We start from the raw sequence: 15978 nt of genomic DNA, 5'->3' as shown, positions 1-15978 counted from the left end.
GCAACCTTTGGTGACTGGAATATAGAGGATCTATTTCAAAGAGTCTAGTATCACCCTATGTTTCAGATAGAAGAAGAAAAAAAAATCTCTTTGCATATGGCTTAACTTAAAACTTCAAAGACACAATTGGAGCCAATTTCACCTGTCACAGCAATTCAGGATTGTTTCAGATATGAGATGCACTTAAATCCTTCCCCAACTACAACAAACTTATGCTCCATCACTGCTTACAATAAAATCCCTGCTACTAGCTTTTAGGAAGTCTGAAAAACTTTACATATCCTTTCCTACAGCAGTGCACTGCATACAGGTTCCTGGATGTTGTGAGATTGAGCACAAAGATCTCGCTTGGCCACTAGCTCACAATTGCACGAACACAAACATCTACTAAATCAATAGGCAAATATTTCCCCCAAATCTTCCCTGATGCCACCTACCTTCTGGGGGTGGCTGAACGTAAGGGCATTTCTGGGCTTCTAAGAGCTCATTATAACCATAGTCAGTGATCTTCAGCACAAACCGTCCATCCACAACACAGTTACGAGACTTCAGACGTCCGTGGGTAAAATCTCGGTGATGCAGATACCTAATTCCCTATGAAAAATAGAAGAGACTGAGGCAGTTCCTTGAGATTTCATTATCAATTAGGATTCAGAGACACTGAGTCAACCAGTCACCTTGGAGGGCATCAAATACAGCATTGGCTTTATGGCAAATGCAAAAGTCGGTTCAGGTACCACACTCTGGAATGATCCAAACCACACAACCAGCATTAATCAGGCCAAGAAACAATGGAAAAAGTTTAGAAATGGATTAGAAATAAGAATTTGAGTTAACTGTAATACTGGGAAGCACTGGTACCTTTAAGAGATAGCTGCCTCCTTCCTTGTAGCCTTAGGAGTAATTGTGCCCTGTAGAAGAAGCTGTACTCTTGGATGAAGTTAAGAAGGTAGACATAAGTGATACTCAATGATTGTTAGGTCAAGAGAAGCAACAGAGGCAATGATAGCTGAATGCCATGACCCAGGATCCTCAAGGAGGAAGATTACACTGTTCATGAATGGTTTTGGAAGTAAACCCTCTGCAAACCACCTTCTCATGACCCCAGCTCACTTTAATGGGATGTAAACACATGGGATGTATCTGGAAATGAGTGAGCACTCCTGCAAAGTGACAATGCATGTAGCCATCATATGACAAGAGATTTCTATGGTTTGGTTCCGTGCTGGAAGCATTTCTGATTTATGTCAAGAGAGGGACTTGAGAAGGAGGGTTATGTCATCAGATTCATTGTTCCAGGTGATCAGTTCCAGCTTGATGGGTAGTTTTAACCTCTCACCCTGTTGAGTGGATGTAATTCTACCATCCTAAACTGTGCTTCTCAGATGGCAACAAAATAGGAATAAGAGGTTTCCATTAAAGGCCAGTGTATACAATATAATTATATTCATATTGGCTTTCCCTGCATTACATTAGTCTGAGAATCCCACAGTCCTGGATTAAATAGCTATGGTAATATAAAAATCACATGCAGATCAGGCTTCAGCAGGAGCAATGGATTTACTTTAATTAGATCCATCAGGAGGGAGGACTTGAACATCCAATCCAGTTTCATATCTTCATTTCTCAGCAAGTCTTCCAGGCTTCCTCGGGAACAGTACTCTGTCACTATGGCAAAGATGCCACAGTCAGAGAAAAATCCCAGGAACAGATTCACATTTTCATGACGTAGATCTTTCATCTGAAATAAGACAGTGAATCACAGGAGATCAAGCCAGCTAGACATCTGCTTAGAATTACCACAAGCTCTTACCATTCCTATGCTTCCAAACAGCCTTTCACACCAGGATCACAGAATCATAGAATCATTAAGGTTGGAAAGACCTCTAAGACAACCAAGTCCAACCCCAACCCATCCGCACCATCTGATCACATCCCTCAGTCCCACATCTCCATGGTTCTTGAACACCTCCAGGCCAGTGACTCCACCACCTCCCTGAGCAGCCTGTGCCAATGCACTGCCACTGTTTCATAGGATAAATTTCTCCAAACATCCAACCTGAACCTCCCATGGCACAAACATTTTGCCACTTGCTTTTGTCTATTTAAATCTTTGCTCATCCTAATCTAACCACTAAGACAAAGAAAGCAAGATGGCAAAAAACAGTAATTTGCTTTTCTTTAGTCAGCCTGGACCTCTCACCAGGACAGAACGACTTAGTTGGGGTGAACTGAGTTCAGCATATGGGGACTTGTTTCAGCTCAGGTTTGATCTGGAAAGCAATGCTTGGAGTACCCAAAGTCATCCATCAATGGTGACATCAGCTAAGTGCCCTGGTAAATTTGCTTTATTTCTATAATGCCACTCCTCTGTTAACAGTAGTTGCCAACAGCTAATGGTCTTGAATATGGAAAACAAATGTGTTTGTTTGTTAGTCAACGACTGAACTTCTAAAGGGAATCTTAGCTGGAAATACATAGCAAATCCCTCTGTATCTGTGCATGGTTAGGTAGTCAACAAACAACACATAAAATAGCTACCAGTAAATTATCCTGCTCTGACAGAGAGGGATGATTTCCTCCAAACCACTCTGCCTTTGCAGACAACTTTACTTAGAAGACTTTTTGTACCCTTAATGTTGTACCAGCTCTGAAGTATCAGGCCCAGAGTGGGGTTTGGTTACTGCCACTCACTGGCCATGGTCATGTTTGTCAGATGCAATCCTACACTCTCCATTCCAATAGATTTAACCAAGCGAGAATTATTGACAGTCATGCAATATGATTCAACAGATATAAAAGGGAGACAAAGAGAATAAAAGCTCCTTTCCATTACAAAGCCCCCTCCCCAAACAACCTTCTCTCCACACACCCAGGCAGCCACTGTCCTTACCTTCCTCAGGATGCTGGTAGAGCTTTGCCGCAGGTGGTGAATTGCTCCCGTCTCAAATTTTTTCAGCCATACCCAGTCTCCCTGTCCACAATATAGGTGGGTGAATGACATAGCAAGTCTCTGAGCAACGGTTAACACTGACACCTAGGTTTGAATTCCAGATCTTTGACTTTAGAAAAGGATAAAATATTTGGATTGTGTCTTGCAAGAAAGGTCCTTATTAGAGATGTTTCCACTTAAAGGCTCTGTCTTCTAAGAAAGCTTCTTCACAGTGCCTTTAGGTGGTGACAATTCAATAAAGACAAGACCTGGCAATGCTGTGTATTGACAGAGATACTGCCTGTTGAATACTTCAACCACACATAACTGCAAGAGTCAGTGTGTGGATTGTGGTACGGTCACGTCAAACACTGGTAGCTCCATACTTGGGAGAAGCTTATTGTAGAATCATAGAATCACTTGAGTTGTAAAGGACCTTTAAAGCCATCTGGTCTAACTTCCCTGCAGTGATAGGGATATCTACAGCTCAAGCAGATGCTCAGAACCCCATCTAGATCTACCTTGAATGTCTCCAGAGATGAAGACATTTCACTCTCTTGGGCCATCAGCAACACCCATACCCTGGCGTCAACTACTGTAGCTGAAGACTTTCCCCACTTAAGCAGCCCAATAAACCAAAGTGATGGATTGTTGACCGTGTCCATACCTACCTCATACAAAGCCACATTGGAGGTTTCGTGGGTGGCAGCAGTGCTTTTCAAGGAACCAGAGCGGATTGTGGATTTCTGGCTTCTGGTTTCAGTTGCTACACTGTTTGCATCAGTCAGACTGTCCAGCGTTAGTCTCTGGATGCAAGGAAAGCAGGTGGAAGACAGTTAACACCTCTAGAGGTAAACCTCCGCTCCAGCTCTGCCCAGGACATCCATGTCACCATGCTAGTAAGGCTTCCTGCATTCCCAAACTCTCCATATCACCTCTGAAATACTCATAAGTAGTAACTGGAAACACTACAGCAGTGCTTTAGGTGATGGAACTGAGGAGAGAGGCTTCATTCTGAGCCAGTCACTGGATAATTTCTCCTTTGGCACTGACAAGAGGCCAGTAACTGTGCCATCAGCCTAAGCAGTGAGATGGCCTCACAGCAGTCCAAATGATTGGCATAGGTCTGGCCTGTGCCAAATAGCACCCCCCTAAACAATACTCAGAGCTGAAAGGAGCCAGCCAACACAATCCAGGAGGCATTTCCAGCAAGTAGTTTGGTTGCAAACATTTTAAGTAGTGAGGTGGTTTATCTATGTGGATATAAGCAGTGCTATACTTTCCAACCCTAGGAACAAATAATAAGCCCCAGCTATTAGAATAAACATAATCAAGGGTACTATTTTACAATATAACGGCTTTAATTTATTTATTTTGGTGCACCTAACCTGAAATTCAAAACCACTCAGCATATGGGAAAGTGTTTGACATGAAGGGGGAAATGAAGCATAGAGAAATGGGTATGAAAGTACTATAAGCAAACCTATCTTTGAGTATCCTCCCAGATCAATTGCATGTGAGAACACTTACCTTTTTATGCAGCTCTGGGTTAATGAAGATGAGGTCCTCCAGTGTCAATATTATCTTGTTAGGACCCCTGAATAACTGGCTGTTCAGAATACTATGCCTGGGAGATTTGGAGAGCCACAGTTACAATTTTTAGCTAGGTAAGTAATTTACAATGCTGAATCATAGAATCAAGGAAAGAACCTCAGAGAACATCAAGTTCCAACCCTCCTCCATGAACAGAGTTGCCAACTGCTAAGTCAGGCTTCCCAGGGCCCCATCCAACCTGGTCTTCAATGCCTCCAGGGATATCTGGCCTCATTGTAGTACAAGAAATATGCAGCATGATGGCACAGGCCTGGACATGGGTGGGAGCATGATGACCTGACTCGGCTGAAATCCTTCCACTAAAGCAACAAGGGCTGTCCAAATCACAGACAGTCAAAGCTATAATCCCAAAGAATCTCATCACAAATAGACAGCTTGAGTCAATCTGCTCACAAGTGTACAATCTGCTTAGAGGTGGTAGCCACTATCACTTACAAGTAGTAGTGACACTAATGGTCTTTTCTGTGAGGTGCTTGGCTCTGGATACATTCCAAGCTGAAACAAGGAATCGCCTGAGAGGAGCCCATGTGAAGGAGCAGCGGTGGGAAGGAGCAGTCTGTGGCAGGGGGTTGGAACTGAATGGGCTTTGAGATCTTTTCCAACCCAAGCCATTCTGTGATTCATGCGTAAACTGGATGTATATGCAGTGCATAATTTGTTTTGCTTAATTTTCATTTTCACTGTCCATCAGGAGAGAATATTAGGTTTTAATAGACCAGCTTATCTGTCTGGTAAAGAAACAGACAGAAGGAAAGGCTAGAAGGGATGAGCAGTTTGCTGTGCATGACAATGCAGCGTGAAGGTCTTGGAAGTAGCATTGCTGAGCCAGTGCTTTTCTTCTCCGTCATTAGTGATTAGATAAAGCAGAAGACTGCTGACTCAGATCTGCTTGCAGGATCTGAGCCAGACGGGATGCCTACTGTGCAGCACAGGACAAATGTGCTTTTGGCACCTCCCCAGGATGCTGCTGTTTTCCAAGAGATGACTCTGGTCTCCTTTATAGACTTCTAGATTTGCAAAATTGCCACAGAGAAGTCAGAAAATTCTATGCACTTGTCAGGTATTATCTGCTACTTGCCCAGCTTCTCTAGAATTGACAAGGCAGAAAAGATCACAGCAGGAAAGGACACACTGGCAAGGACTGTATGATCATGGGCTAGTTCAGACAGGCTTGCACAAACCTATATGAAACATTTCAGAATTTCACTGGGATTCATCTGATGCAAATACCCACCACATGGACATTTTAAGGACCCAGAAAAGAGACTGAAGTCACATACTTTTTTTGAACCCACTCTTTCAATGAAGACCTGGTCTAATACTGAGCATAAAACATACTGTCTATGAGACAGTAAAAAATTCATCAAGCAGCTGCAGAGAAAGAGAAGGAAAGCATCCCATTGCTCCCGTTATCACACTTTTTTTTGTTCAGAGAACTCTGTTAATGCTCCAGCAAATATTTGATCATCTGCTAAGACAAGTAAAACTATTCCCAAAGAGCATATTTGATCCTCTTGGCAGCAGGATTCCTCTTATTAACCACATTGTGGAAGGATTCATTTTGTAAAATATCCACAGATCGCAACGATTTACTTTCTCATTGCATGCATCACTCTGGACATTTTAGAATAGCACAGCTTTTTGGAGTTCAGAGTTCACCCATACATCTACATCACTTTGGCTTGCTTATTATCACCTTTCTCTAAGTGCTTTGTTCCAAGCCAACCAAGTCAGCTCCACACAAAAGCCTCATCACTCATGTACCCTTCAGCTGTCCTCCTGAAAACCTTGCTCCATCGTTCACATCCTCTCCCCCAAGCATGGAGGAAAGCACTCTGCTTCCCACAGCAAAGCACAGAGAGCGGAGTGACTCATTTAGGGTCATGCAGCAGATCCCTGGCAGAGCTTAGACCAGTGCTCCCCCTTATGAACTCAGGCCATGCTGTGGTTTAAATTTAGTCCCAGACATGCCCTTCTCTGACATAAATCACTGTCTGAGTCATGCTAGACATTTTATTTCCCTCTGCAGATGGTCATACATCTTTACTCACGACTAAGCCTTCCCAGGCACAGTCTGGTACTTGCAGAAGAGCTTAGACATAGAGTAGGCAGAAAAATTGCCTTTTATTTATGTAATTGCAGAGGCTGGTGGCCAAGGAACCAGAAGCAGCTGTGCGTCATAGGCAGTGGAGCTGTTGGGGTGGTGCTTGTTGGGTGGCCTTATAATCATCTAGGTTTGGAGGGATGATTCAGGAGTGAAGAGAAAATGTCTCTGGGGATTATCTGCCAGGCAGGACTGGATGGGATAATATGAGAGCCTTGCTCTGTTAAACACATTGCTGCTGAGTATACACCTTCTAATTTCAGTCTTGTGCCACGTAGATGTCACCAATCTGTCTGACAGACAGACAGATTTCCCCATGAGAGGATTTGGAGTGGAACACTACATTGGTTTATGGTTACACTGTCCTTGCCAAGGAGCAACCCATCAAGTCCACACTGGCTCACTTCCACCTTGGACATAAAGCTGGGACACAAGTGTGATTTATGCAACTGGTGGAACTGATGATTGTTTTTTTGCTTCAGAGCAAATCTCATGCTCCAACCAATATGTATGAAACATGAGTGACCAGGAAACAGGGCTTCATCTCATAATAGGAAATGAATTGGATTGATAATAAAAATGTATTCTAATTAATTGTTCCAAATCCTCTCTAGAGGGAGCCTCTCTTTAACACAGAGAAAAAAGGACAAAGAATCAATCAACCTGTGTGTTTTGTTGGAAACACGATCATATTAGGGGCAGAAGAGAAGGGAAGAATGATCTGGAGTATGAAAAAAGACATTTAATATAGCAGCACACTCAATCACTACCCTGATGTTCTCAAGGCAGATTCTTATTCTATGTATGTATTATACTGTATTTTCCTGCGGCATACTTTGCACTTCCAAAGTGTTTGTAATCTTCCATATGCATCAAAGCTATCATCCAGTTAATCCTTCGAGCAGCTGACAGCAATCTTGGCTGGATTAAGTGTGAAATGGCTCGTTCTGAGACTGGAGAACCAATGCCCATTCTGTTCAAGCCACAATCAATAAACTGAAGAGATGTTTCTCTGGAGAGCAAAGACCACAATGAAGCCTTTAACACACGCTCCAAAGTGCTGATGTAAGCCTCCCACAGAAAGTAACACTGGCACTGAATCAAAGATGTTCTGCAGTTCTCACCTGATGAGATAAGCCAGGCCCACAGCACACAGCACTAGAGCAAATACCAGCATTGCTCCCAAGATCATGATTGTAGGCTCAATCCCTGTGCAAAGAGAGGCGAAAAAAAAGAATAAATCAGTGGATTAGGAAATCTCTTTGATTTAGTTAATAGCATTAAAATTACCAACATTAGACCATTAGACTGCAAAGTCAAATATTCACCTAGAGGAATGCTAGAAAATAATCCTTATTTGTTGTTAATTTATGGATATACAAATGTTTATTTTATCTGCATGAAACTATTTTAGCTATATACTTACATGCACTTTTTTTCCATACCAGATCCAGAGCCCCAGTTTTTCATTGATTAAATACAGACTCACAAGGAAGAGATATGCTTTAGAGAAAGCTTTTGCAAAGTTCATAACTTCTGAACATGTGACCCTTTTCTCTTCAGGAACTGAACCACTGAAAAAGCTTTATCATGTGGTACCAAATTGATCTCCAGTGTGAGCCATCAGTCCATCTGGGATTTTTCAGAAAGAAGAGAGAAGGGAGAGAAGACTGAATTCTTCCTCAATGGGTTCATTGACAGAAAGTACTGGAGACAGTTTGCTCATGAATTGCTTTGCTAGAGTGCTGAGGGAAGCTGACATGAACGGATGAGCTCAATTCCAGTGGGAAGTGTTTGCTGTCTTTGCCTCTTCTGCCTTCTATTTGTTTTTATTTTATCCTGTCTGTGTTCAGAGTTCCTTCAACACAAACAAGCATGCAGAAGTTTGGGTTGATAAAAAGTTCATGACTCTAAGTCCCTCTTGCATCTAAATTACAGCCCATTTTGGGAGCACTGAGACACGAAGCTTCCCAGTGAAAGCTGCATGAAAATTGGTATAATTTTTCTTCCAGATTTGGACTCACTTTCTGTTTCAACCCATGGCTCCAGTCCCTGACTGTAATCATGCAAAAAAGTCACTTTGCTTTCATCTTCCAGCCTGGAACTATATCTATGCACCTCCCTCAGAGAAGAAATACAGGTACTATAAAAAGTGAATGCTACGTAACCATTTCAGAACCTTACAGACTGTATACAGGTGTAGACCAAAATTTCACTCGCCAGTATGCAATAAAAACCAGGCCAGCTTTCTCCAGGAGGTGTCACCTTGAGTATGAGACTGAGGAAGATCCCACCAGGCAGGCCTGAAAGGAAGCATTTATCCTGGGAAACAAAGGGGCTGCCATAGACATGCCTCTGATCCAGAAGGATTGGGATGTGCGAATCAAAGAATCGTTAAGGTTGGAAAAGACCAAGATCAAGTCCAACCTCAGCCCATCCCCACCATGCCCACAAAACCGTGTCCTTCAGTGCCATATCTCCACATTACTTGAATACCTCCAAGGACAGTGATTCCATGACTTTCCTGGGCAGCCTGTTTCAATGCATTACTTCTCTTTCTGAGAAGAATCTGAAATTTCCTGGCACAACTTAAGTTTATTCTTGCTGGATAAAGGGCCAAATCCCTCCTGGACAAAATGGTACTACAGTGTAGGGGCATGAAAAACCTATAGAATCATAGAATTGTTTTAATTGAGAGGGATCTTTAAAGGCCTTCTGGTCCACGTCCCCTGCAGTGAACAGGGATGCTCACAGCTCCACCAGATGCTCAAAGCCCCAACCAGCCTGACTTTGAATGTCTCCAGGGATGGGACATCCACCACATCACTGGGCAACCTGTTCTAGTGCTTCACTACTCTTATGGTAAAAAACTTCTTCCTCATATCCAAGCTGAATCTGCCCTCTTTTAGTTTGAAACCATTTCACTTGTCCTGTCACAACAGGCCCTTCTGAAGAGTCTGTCCCCTCATGTTTCTTCATGGCCTTCTAACAGTTTTAGAGAGAATATGTATGGCAGACCATTTTGTGGTCAGAATAATGTGGAGTTTGTTTATGTTCCCTTCTGTGTTTGCTCTGCTCAGTGGGGCCCAGAGGGATCCCTCAGGCCTAGGGCAGGATTGCTTTGCCATGTGTTGCTAGGGCATTGGGACTGAGAGAAATTATGGAGTCTCCTCCTTAGAGATCTTCAGAAGCTACCTGGGAATGATCCAGACCTCCTCTCTCTCAGCACATTGGCAGCTTCACATCCACACCTCCTCCAGCCCTAAAACTATACATAAGACAGACTGAGGCCTGGGTTCAATTCCAGTCACAAAATTTGCTCTCTGAAATATTAGGCATAATCATAAATCACCACTTCACTGACAAATGCCTAGAGATTTATACTTTTGTAAAGGTGTGAATGTGGAATCTGATCTCTCTAAAAATCAATGGGATTTTTCTGTAGGCTGCAAAGAGAATCTGAATTGCTATACTGTTCCAAGAGACAATGTAGAATGAGTCATATGGTAGCACTGGATTTGCCTCTTTTGTAGTTTGTCAGCAGCTGTAAGATCAGCACATCTCCAATTCCCATGAAGTTACACTGGTAGGAGTTGGACTCAATGATCCTTATGAGTCCCTTCCAACTCAGGATGTCCTACGACTCTATGATTCTGTGATTTAAACCAGCTATGGCTGAACCAAGAGAAACGTTTTTCTCAGCTGCTGAACAAAATATTCTGTAGAAGTGGTTGAGTTTGTCTAAGTCATATCCCAGAAGAGCAGGAGTAAATGCATATAAATAAATATGTTAAGTGCAGGCTAAGTATCCTTATCTGAGAGTTATTTCCCCGTTAATTCAAAAATGCCTCAAATTAAAAACAATAAATAAAGCCTGTACCCAGTCCAGCAAACCTGGAAAGATTTTTCTCCTCTTGTCTTCAGTGATCATTTCTGTTGCCTATTTTAAATCAATCTATTTTGAGCAATGACTATTTTCTTGATAAGGTGAGCTCTTCCAACCACTTACCAAACTGCATAAAGAAGCTGGGGCTAGCCAGGGGTAATGATGAGAGCATCTGCAGATGTGCAGCCTAAAAAGGCTGTCGTAACACAAATTTTTTTAGTACTTTGTCCCTCAGAAAGACAGGGAGACAGTGCTGGGTTGAGCCGCTGGTATATATTGATTGCTATTCTGACATACATTACTTTCTGTCAAATTGATAGATGTTGACTGTTAAATCTGGAAAACTTTTCCAAGCACACAAGAGTGGCAACAACATTATTGACTTAAAAACAATAAGGGAGTCTTGTAGATCAATAGTAGGATCTCTGCATAGGATTGCCACTATAGTTAGCATAATAATCAGTCAGATTCATGTGAATTTCTTGGATTTAGTCTTTTCTCTTTGAGGAAATCTAATCACTCCGAGTAAGAGAGAAGATGAAATAAATAAGAGGTATGGGTCATTTGACCATACTACTTTGTCTTTCTTACCTCCAGAGCAGAGAACATCTGGATCAAACCAACAGCTGCAGTCTTTCTTTGGTGGGGTTCCACTTGGAAAATGAATGTCCTTGCCTAGGGATTTGACAGACTCTGAAGACATGTCCAGCAAATGGGTTGGGGAGAGCTGGCTCCCATGACCATCTGTGTCTAGTACCACATAGTTGCACAGCCACTTCCCACAGCTGTCTGTCTCTACAAAGTGGCTAAATCCATGGAAACTGACGTTTCTTGTGTGCTCTGTTATATTAGCTCCTGAGACCGAGGCTCCATTCCTCCGAGCACTGTTTATTGCCAGTGCCATGAAGTAAATGGCATCATAGATTGTCCCAAAGAGTGGAGAAACCTGAAGTTAGAGGAAAAATCAAGGTCACGATATAGTGCTGTCAACCTCTAGTTTGACATTTGCATCAAAAGATGTCACATTGCCTTAGCTGTAAACTCAAGGATTGACACCTGATTTTGTTCTCCAGATTTCACATATGAAACCTCAGACTGATAGCTAGGAAAATATATTAAAGGACTTGGGTATTTCACCTACAGTGAAGAATTCTACACTCAATATGGTTAACCTGGGCTCCTATTACAAAGAAGGAAAAGAAATGGATGCTTTCAAGGCATGAACCATTTCCTCCTGAAGTAGACATCCATGCAGATCTGATAAACTGCCTTAAAATTGCTTATAATTTTTGAAAGATCATAGAGAGATTTGAAGATGAGCACAGCTGAATCCTGCATCACATCAGCATGACAGATTCTCCAAGTGTCCTTCTGAAATCTACAAGGTAGAATCTGACTGTCTTTCTTACATAGACTTTGAAATAATTGTCCTAAAATGTTAAGAAAGATAACTTTCACCTTAGATTCATAGAATCACTTAGGTTGGTAAAGACCTGTGATATTACCTAGACCAACCCCAAACCATCCCCACCATGCCCACTTGACTATGTCCCTCAGTGCTACATCACCACAGTTCTGGAACACCTCCAGGGATGGTGAATCCACCACCTCCCTGGGCAGCCTGTGCCAATTTGTTACCACTCTTTCTGAGAAGAAATTTTTCCTAATATCCAACCTGAATCTTCCCTGGTGCAACATAAGGCCATTGCCTCTCATCTTACAAAGGTAAGAAGAATGAGGCAGCAATTATATTAATAGATTTTCATGATATTAATCATTTCCATCTAAATGCATCCATTGTTTTGTTTGTTGCATTCACACAAACTATCAGGCATGTGGGCTCCTTCTTCTGGTGCCTTAAAATATCCACAAACTTTATCTACTTCAAGAGAAATCGCTTCATCTTGAGTTAACTGCAGTCAGCATGTAGCAAAACTAATCTGAGAGCCTCAGAGACAATCCTTTCTCTTAAATTCCCATCACGGTTCTACAGTTGAACTAACAGACTGCCAGTCAATGAATAGAATTATATTTTCAAACCAAATGCAGGTTACATCCAACCCTCACCATATTTTTCTCAAAATACAAGCTCGTACAATCTGGGCTGTCTCTTGACTATCCCTTCTATGTAACTATTGCCTATCCCATGTGTTCTATTACCATATCCTATTGAAGTCCAAGAAAAAGAATATTTACCTGTGTATCCTCTAGCTCACTGGCTATTTCGCCATTTTCTTTAGCTTCCTTGAATGCATTATAAAATGTCCAGTTTCCAGACTCCAGTGTGATGGTCAGCACAGCATCATAAGCTTCCTGGAGCTTTGTGTCATTGTCGAGGACATAGAATGAGTTGTTTGGGTAAGGAAGGCTGTAAAGTAAAGTGTCATATGGAATGAAGACATATCTTCCATCTGTTAGTCCCATTTCCTGTGCTTTTTTGAGTAAGGCAGCCTGTTCCTCCCCTCCAATGAGCACAGAATGCATGCACAGAAGGATAACTGAAACATAAGGATCACAGACATTGTTGTTAATCCATTTGGGCTTTTCAAAATTAAATAGCTCCCTCCAGTGAAAGAGCTGTCTGAACTTCTGTATCGTAATGGTCCCCTACCCACATAATGAGTCAAAGAAGTTGGGAATTATGCTCATCTTGTTTGATCTTTGCAGGTCTGCAACATCTAGCAAAGGAGTCTGTGAGCATTACCCATTCCTGAAGTTGTACAGAAGGATGATTGCAGAGAAATTTTGACAGAAGTGAGCCATGGGATAACATGCAGTGTAATGATGGCCCTCTGCTGTCATTGACTGAGACCCGATCTTTCTCTTTATGTGCCATGAGGTGACATAATCCACACAGTCATTAGCAGTGCCCAGGCTCCATCCATTGATCCTGCCACTATCTATATGGCTTTTCGGTTGGATACTGTCTTGTTTTACAACTGGTTCATGGTAGACATACCAGAGTCTACATTTTTACCTGCACAAAATGACAGGGAGCATATAAACAGGAGGGGGAATGGTTGTTTATGAGAGTGGATAGTGATAAGACAAGGGGAGATGGTCTTAAACTGAGACAGGGGAGGTTAAGGTTAGATATTAGGAGGAAGTTTTTCACTCAGAGGGTGGTGAGGCACTGGAACAGGTTGCCCAAGGAGGCTGTGGATGCCCCATCCCTGGAGGCATTCAAGGCCAGGCTGGATGTGGCTCTGGGCAGCCTGGTCTGGTGGTTGGCAACCCTGCACATAGCAGGGGGTTGAAACTAGGTGATCATTGTGGTCCTTTTCAACCCAGGCCATTCTATGATTCTATGATTCTATGACATGGCGCCAATGTCCCAATGTCTGGTGAAATACCTATCTGTGTAATGGGATTTCCAGAGTACTCACTGGCTCTAGCACAGCATCACAGAGAGGCTGAGGCTGGAGGCACCCCTGGGTCCACCTGGTCTAACCTGTGCCCCAGCAGGGACACCCAGAGCAGGGTGCCCAGCACCACGTCCAGGGACTTCTGGAGATCACCAAAGAGGAGACTTCTGTTCCCCCCTGGGTGTCTGAATTACAGGAAATAAATAGATATGTCTAGGCAGAGATTTATCACATACTATTTCAGGGAGTTTAAACTGGTCAGATGAATTATCTTTGAAGTGGAATTTACTCCTTCCAATGGTTATGAAAGCAATCCATCATCTCTAACTCACATTGAGTGTTGTGAGGGTGATGAGATTAACTCACCCAAGGTAGATTTGGTTTCCAGCACAGATTTGGACTCTGATAACACTTCACATTAGACAGCACCTTGCTGCCCTTCTTAGCTGAAACATCTTAGCTAAAATGCATCATCATCTGGATTTGCACAGCTGGTTACAAAGGTATACAACCAGGACTGGAGCTGCGTTACAGACTTCCTAAAAAGACTTTGAACCAGAAAAACTTTTACTCACTTTTCTCAAGAGAAAACAGATGATTCTTTCCTACTCGTGTTATACACTATCAGGGACTTTTCTATTGCTGTAGTGAGTATAACATTGGATTTCACCTCTGATACCTCAGTGAACACTGGTACCAAGGACACAGCATTTGCAAAGCATGAGATTCTGATAATCCATAGTCAAAAACATTAGCAATATAAAACTTTCCTACAAACCCCTCTTTATACTTGATAGGGTCACGCACAGATATGCATCTATATTAAGTACTACCTGTAATTTGATGGTGAAGAGGACCATTTTACTCTAGCCCCATCAAACATAAGATGCCCAGCATTCTTTCATCTGAAGGTCTGCCTCTGTGAAGTCTAGATAAAATTCTACTTGGCCTCAAAATTTCATTCTCTAGTCTATGCCCACTGGATAACAATGGAGAAAAAAGTATAATTATAATTAAAAAAAAAAAAAAAAAGGAGTTTGACTCGAAATACTTACTTTTAATGCCACTAACTTTTTTGATCCTGTTCCAAGTGTCTTCGATGCCTTTTTCTCCCTTACCCATGGATGTAACAATGCCTACAGGCAGCCCCTGGTTCCTGAGTGCGCTCGCTAACTTGTTGGATGTGTCCACCCAAACTGCCTGATTGGAAGCAATGATGCCAACGTGGGCCAACTGAAAATATTTCATTATTGTAAACAAAACTCGGGTTGGAGAAGGCAGGGTTCTGGCAAACGCAGGGTGGTGGGTGGTAGAATCCAGTTTGTAGTTGATGCACATCCATGAGAAGATGGCTTTATTCCAGTTTTCCACTAAATATGTAGCCTCCTCACAGAAGCCAGGGTTCAAAGGGCCTATGAAAGCTGAGGAAGTCTTTCCAAAGTCAATGAATCTAACCAAAGCTCTTGATGTCTCACACTCTTCTTGCAGGACCACGTAATCCAACCTCTGGCCAAGATCTATTGAAGGGTCTTTGCTTATTCGTTCTACTGCTAACCTGGCAGCAGCATGGGGGAAGGCTTTGGAAAAGAAGGGATCACAGTTCCAGGGTCCAAGCAGTCCAATTTTAAAAACAAAGCAATGTGCTGGAGAGGTAAGTATGGTTATTCCCAACAGTATCCACCAGACAGCGTGGAAAAATGCCTTCATTTGATTCTTATTATCGATGTGATGCAATTCAGTGTGCTGTGACAGCCCCCAGAGCAAGCTGTTAGAAAGTAGTTGGAGAAATGGCATTGCTTTACAAATGGGGAGACTTAAACTGGGTTCTTCAGGAAGCCAAGCAGTGCAATACCAGCTGCTGGAAGAAAAGCAGATTACATTTGCTTTCCTGCATACAAATTTCTTCAGTGCACGTAGATGCAGCTGAATCAGTCCAAATTACTCAACATTTCTCAAGGTGCAAGAGTGTGAGGTGCCAAGAACCTGTGTAAACCCATGGACAAGCACCCAAAAAGCCAGTGTACCACACAGACAACCATACACATTATCAATTTAACGTCCCGTAGTCCTGAATGCA

At 42.5% G+C, this 15978-nt stretch overlaps 1 protein-coding gene across 1 annotated transcript in view; it reads right to left on the bottom strand.

Annotated features, from left to right (window-relative positions):
* GUCY2F (guanylate cyclase 2F, retinal) overlaps nucleotides 1-15695 on the bottom strand; it is a 44559-nt gene extending 28864 nt beyond the window's left edge. Inside the window, exons 1-9 of the mRNA XM_085216894.1 lie at nucleotides 14957-15695; nucleotides 12733-13034; nucleotides 11128-11482; nucleotides 7775-7859; nucleotides 4463-4559; nucleotides 3604-3738; nucleotides 2894-2974; nucleotides 1565-1741; nucleotides 438-594 (exon numbers count right to left, since the gene is read on the bottom strand). Coding sequence (XP_085073020.1) covers nucleotides 438-594; nucleotides 1565-1741; nucleotides 2894-2974; nucleotides 3604-3738; nucleotides 4463-4559; nucleotides 7775-7859; nucleotides 11128-11482; nucleotides 12733-13034; nucleotides 14957-15695 — 2128 coding nt within the window. The remainder of the gene's footprint in view (nucleotides 1-437; nucleotides 595-1564; nucleotides 1742-2893; nucleotides 2975-3603; nucleotides 3739-4462; nucleotides 4560-7774; nucleotides 7860-11127; nucleotides 11483-12732; nucleotides 13035-14956) is intronic.
* Nucleotides 15696-15978: the final 283 nt, after the last annotated feature.

The sequence above is a fragment of the Meleagris gallopavo genome, chromosome 1 (genome assembly GCF_905368555.1).
Source record: "Meleagris gallopavo chromosome 1, MGAL_WU_HG_1.1, whole genome shotgun sequence".
NCBI lineage: Eukaryota > Metazoa > Chordata > Aves > Galliformes > Phasianidae > Meleagris > Meleagris gallopavo.
Note: the sequence above shows the minus strand (reverse complement) of the source record. Positions and strands in the feature narration are given on the sequence as shown.